Source organism: Megascapheus bottae, chromosome 20 (assembly GCF_031878675.1).
Source record: "Megascapheus bottae isolate mThoBot1 chromosome 20, mThoBot2.hap1, whole genome shotgun sequence".
Taxonomy (NCBI): Eukaryota; Metazoa; Chordata; class Mammalia; order Rodentia; family Geomyidae; genus Megascapheus; species Megascapheus bottae.
In genome coordinates, this window is record NC_143528.1 from 14,922,207 (window position 1) to 14,928,206 (window position 6,000).

General features: G+C 34.2%; 1 protein-coding gene across 2 annotated transcripts in view; it reads left to right on the top strand.

The window, feature by feature from the left end:
* The window catches only part of Tusc3 (tumor suppressor candidate 3), a 127,762-nt gene extending 123,289 nt beyond the window's left edge, over nucleotides 1-4,473 (top strand). For both annotated transcript variants that reach the window (XM_090353990.1, XM_090353989.1), the window contains 2 exons: nucleotides 1,788-1,878; nucleotides 4,027-4,473. In XM_090353990.1, coding sequence (XP_090210116.1) covers nucleotides 1,788-1,878; nucleotides 4,027-4,042 — 107 coding nt within the window. In that variant the 3' untranslated portion in view covers nucleotides 4,043-4,473. The remainder of the gene's footprint in view (nucleotides 1-1,787; nucleotides 1,879-4,026) is intronic.
* Nucleotides 4,474-6,000: the final 1,527 nt, after the last annotated feature.

Below are 6,000 nucleotides of genomic sequence, written 5' to 3' on the forward strand. Positions count from 1 at the left end.
TTTTTCATAAAAGAAGATGCTCTCCAAATTTCCAACAGATGATGGAAATATAAATACAGAAGAGTACTATAGTGCAATGAAAATATGTGGTACATGCTATATCATGCATGTACTGAAATCACTCAGGATAAAATAAGACAATTAAATGGATATTTCTATTTCTACTGGGTCAGGAAAATGAAGGGAATTTCATAACAAAAATGAAAGAACGTATCTGTGTAAAAATTTGTAAAACCAGATGCCATGAACCTAATGACTAGTGTATATTAGTATAACCAAAACTCTACCTCACAAACATTGATGCCCTTTCTCATGTCTTGGTCCCCATCCCCGCCCCTCATCTTTTTTTCCCCCTTTCCCTATCCTGTTTCAAATAACCAAATATATCAGATAAGAAGGTAAAATACTGTAAACAGATGAGATAACCAAGGGACAGCAAAAGAGATGAAAGATAACATAGTACATTAAGGACAATAATCACTCATTATGTGGCTTTTTTTTCCTATATCCTGGAGGTAATTTTATTTAGCGTCATACTATATGGCCTTATGTATCTAGATTTTGCTCAATTGTAAATCTCTGTTCGGAGAGCCCAAGGTTTCTACTGATTATGACAAATGAGGTAAACCATTGAGCATATGTTCTAAGTCTTTCCATTTCCTTACAAATGGGGGGATGTCATTCTTTCTGACAGTAGCATAGAATTCCATTGTGTATAAATACCACATCTTTTTGATCCACTCATCACCTCAGGGGCATCTGGTTGGTTCCATATCTTTGCTATGGTAAATAGTGCTGCAATGAACATTGTTGTGCTAGTGGATTTAGTATGTCCTTGTTTCTGGGATAGTGGGTAAATGCCAAGTAGTGGAATTGCTGGGTCATAGGGGAGTTCTATGTTTAGTCTTTTGAGGAACTGCTATACTGCTTTCCACAGTGGTTGAACAAGTTTGCACTCCCACCAACAGTGTACTAGTGTTCCCTCCTGGCCACATCCCCTCCAGCATCTGTTATTAGATTTCTTGATCCTGGCCATTCTAACTGGAGTGAGGCCCACCTCTTAAAGGTATACTTTGGATTCTTGACTGCATTCCTGGAAAAACCTTTTCTGCAGTCCTTTTATTGCTATCAAGTCCCTATGATTTTGTAACATCACAAACCTATATCTATAACTTCTCTTAATTCTTACCTATTTTTCAACCCTAAAAATGGTACCTGTAAAGCATACAGGTTAGACAATAAAAAACTTACCAGGGTACTTGAAATTAGAATCCAAGCATGTTTATGAATCATAGTGATTTCCATGTACTTAAAATTGCTTAGAGGTAAAGTAAAAGCAGGACTATCCTCCCTGCTTTTCCATGATGCTTATCTATATGGTATTGTATTGTAATGAAACCACAGAAAAAAACAAATGCATTACCTTGCTTTAAGCAATGCATCCTTGAATAATCAGTGTTATGTTGACAGATTAATAGTAATATCTATATTTGTTTTAAAAAAATTCACTCCTTTTAAGTTTCTCATTTATTGTAATTTTGTGTGCAGAGCACAAGTGCATACTGAGAACTGAAAAGTAAGTTTGGAATTCTTTTGGGGTGTTCCAATGTGATTTGTGACACTGTATAACCACACTGTACTCACTTCCAGGGCCTCAGTATGCTGCAGGTGTGAGCCTTCGCTTTCCTCAGCCCTTGCTCTCAACTGCAAGCAATCACATATTGTGTCCCACTGTGTACAATCATGTAACAAATTGTTTTGCTGAGTCTTTTATTTTCTTTCTGTAGTAATTTGCCTGGTGGGATTAGGCCTGGTGGTCTTCTTCTTCAGTTTTCTACTTTCAATATTTCGTTCCAAGTACCATGGCTATCCATACAGGTAATATATACTAATGCATTCTCATTTTTCAGTAAAAGTATAAGCAGAACGTAATGTGTATGACCTAAGATTAATATAAAGTATAGGTAACTTATTTGCTCTTTTATGTCAAAAAGAACTTTTTAAACACCTACCATGTTGAATACTTAGTATAGCAGACAAATATCAAACAAATATGACATGCTGCATAGTTCCTGTTTGCAAATGAGGCAGTTTGATTTTAGAAAATATAATGTTGTAACAATATAAAACATCTTATGAACTATATCAACTTGAAAGGAAAAGATTAAGTTTGTCACTGTATTATAGGAATTTTAGCTCTGTTTTGTCAAAATTGGAATGGATGATAGATGCTAAAAACTCAACTCCAAACTACACACTTTCCCTAAAGCACCCTACAGTAAATGTGCCAGAGGGTGTATTTGTTACAGTTTAAGCTCTTTCATTTTCCTAATGAAGGTTTAAAAAAAGCTCATTTTCCTGATCAGATCTTGAAGATAATTATTGCTGAGGTAGTGGCAATATGTTCATAGAAAATAAAAACTCTCAACTAAGCACCTCTTCTCCCAAAGACACTGGATGTGAGGAAATGTTTCTGCATAGACCTATCATAGAAAAGATTTACCATTTACCTTTATCTGAGGCCCACCACTAATCCCATGAGCTGGAGGTACATTTCTTTTAATTCTTTGCGTTCCACACCCACTAAAAGTAAAGGTAAGTGAAACAGAGTACCAGATCTGATTTGTAGGATCATCAGCTTTAAACTTTGTTTTTGGAAGTGGTGCTGTGGCTCAACTGGTAAAATGCTAGTCTTGAGCTGAAGAGCTCAAGGCAAATGCCCAGACCCCACATTTTAAGCCCCGTGATTGACCAAAAAATAAATAACTTCAATCATAATGCATTGCTTCATAATGAAGTATAAACAAGTACTAAGTATTTGAGTTTGGAACCCCTGTAGTAGTTAGGTTTCTTAGCATTTCCCAATCTTTAGTAAGAATCTAGTAGCCAAGATACTTAAAAGTATAAAAAGTGTTTTCCTTTATTTTTGATTTACCTTATACTTTAAAAAAATGCCAGCAATTTATCTGCTTTCCCTCCATGGTATATGGGATGTCACTGGGCAGGAACTCCAGTTTGTTCTGCAGGGCTTTCTAATTAATGAAAGTTGTCTTTGTGAGAAAGCTACCCTTGAAATATAATCAGTATCTGATTGTGCCTATCTTTTAAATAATTTCTTAAAATAGATTCTGCATGTATTGCATGTTATTTATACTGTAGTTATCATGAATACATTAGCAATGTAATGTACCTTCACAGAATTATTTTACATTTAATGTAAAAGCAACCAGGATTGTCAGAATCACCAAGTATAAGCACTGGAAAGAGCCTGGGCAATCATATGCAGTGGTGAGAATCCCATCACTGAGGAAGACAAACTGTGTATGCCTACAACAGTCACCTATTAAAGTTGCTAATTTGAAATTTTCCAATAATAGGGTTTTTCAGCTGCAGTAATACTCAGTTTCACTTTTGTACTAATATTTGTATTCTCTATGAGAATACAAATGTCTTGAAAAATGTGCCTAGGAAGGCACAAATATCAAACAAAAGTGTAGTAAAAGTTAAATTGACCTTTTCACCAAGCTGAATTCCCATTCTTGTTCATAAAGCTTTCCTTAAGGCACTTCATATATTTGTGTTGATAAATAAAACTACCAATAGATTTTAATGTATGTTTGCTTTAAATTAAATAGCCAAAAGAATGTAATCATAGATTACATTAACAAAAAATATTGTTCCAAGTAAATGCATTGTAATTTCAATGAGAAACTATTTTTAGGCATTCAATATTTTTAGCATTCAAATATCTACTGCATTCCCTTCATTTTGCCAGTATTACCATGTTAAGTGGTAGCAATGACAGGTAGGTGTGTTTATATAAACAACACAATTTGTGTTAGCTCACCTCAGACATGACCTCATTACAGAAAGACCTCAGTTTCAAAAAAAACCCTGCCCTAATAAATATGTTAGCGAAAAAATATAATTATGACATCTTTTATATTTGCATGTACTGATTTCAAATGGAAAAAAGCCTATTGTACATATTATGTTCAGTACATAAGAATTTTCTTTCTTTTTCAGCTTTTTAATTAAATGAAGCCAAGTGGAATCTGCATAATATAAATGTTTGCCATGAAGATAAACCTGTTCCTGACGTACTATTTCAAATTCTTGAAGTCATTTCTTTGTTAATTGTGATAAGCTAGCTCATTCTTGTATACTTTTTTGAAAGTGGTTTTTCCTAGTATAAGTGGTTTTTCCTAGTAAATTTAATTTCAGAAATGGTAACAATCCATAAAAGAAACATGGAAGTGTTTTTAAAGTATATTATAGTCAGTATATGCCACAGGATTGAAATAAATGACAATACGAGTAAGCAGCCGGAAAATAAAGGAAACCACAATAGTAATAAAGGAAACCTATGGCATGTATGTTAAATTTAGTATTGTGTTAGGGATAAAGCATATGCATGAAAACGTGTCATGTATGGAAAATTGTTACAGTTTCAGTTATAAAGGATGTGCACTGTTATAGTGTCTTGTTCTTATTAGTCTTAACTAGATGGACAGAGATCTGGATGGATGGTACTATGATGTTGATGATGTCTAACCAGGAAAGAACCTTTCTTCCCAAAATCAATTCTAAAGCAAACAAATATGCACTGAATCAGCCTTCAGACAGTGAAGTAACATTTCACACACACACAAATCTTGAAGTGTCTGCTAGGAATCCAGATTTATAATAGCAAAAACTAACCCACTATGACTGTTTTCCTTCTGTGTTTTATGGAGAAGTTTGCTATCAAAATCTCATTTTCAGAATCTATAGGAAAGGTTAGTGTTCCTAGGAGTAGGGAATGATATACTGAAGCCTTCCTGAAAACCACAAACAAGGATGTACCCATGCGTACCTTTCTATCCTGTTGTAGTTTTATACAGAACGTCTGGTTCTTACAACATCTTTTAGACAGGATTACTAGACTGGAAATGTAAATGTTGTCTGCCTTATTAATAGATGCCAGAAATAAAAGGCTAAGCTATAAGCAAGCTTGCAAATTCAGAGATGGATGTAGGTAAAAATCATTTCTTATTAGATCCAATTAGGTTTGTTGTGTAATTTCTATTAAGAACCAGATAGATTATGGAACATTGTGACTTCTGAGAATTGCACCCAGATAGGAGCCAGGTGTACACACATTGACTTATTTTAATGAACAATGGGAAATATAAAAGCCTACCTTACTAAGGTATTTTTGTCATGCTCTATTGTGGTTGTGTGTGTGCTCAAATGAGAGCTCATTTGAAAACATAGTACTCATTGAGAGTTACATAGTAATTTGGAACTGTGCTAACATTATATACTGCCAAACCCACTATTGAAAATTCTCATTTCACAGTTTACTAAATCCACTATTGGAATGACACTGATGGAAAAATAGGAGGTGAACGCAAAGTGTTGGATGCTCATGCCTGAGTAATACTAGAATTCATAATATTTAATCCAGAAGTTCATTCAGAAGTTTGGAGAATACAAATGCAAGTTTGAGGCCAATTTTTACATACTACATATTGTTGTGATCTGAGGTAAAAAAAAATATCCCCTTTCCCTCTAGGATTAGAAGCTTCCCAGTGGACATTGAGTTTGTTTTAAAATCTTGTTAGAATTCATAAACAAAAATTAGTTCTGTGCTTAGAAAAATCCTGACACAAAATTCCATCTGAAGGAGTTTTCAGGCTCAGTAACAAATTTGAGCTTACCATAATTTTCAATTACACTTTAGCAGACATGGCAGTTTGAAGAAAGTCATTCTTTCTGTAACTTGACAACTATTCCCTTGTTAGTACCACACATCCATGCCAAGGGAGCATTTATTCTAAGACATGCTACATCATTTTCAGATCGTAATGGTAAATATTAGTAAGCATGTGTTTTAAGGATTGGTACTATGGCACAAAATTGAGCTACAGCCTCTAAGGGCACGATATTTCAACAGACTGTTTGAGATCTAATGTTTTCAAAGTTTACATAGGTCATTAACTTTAACATAATGTTATT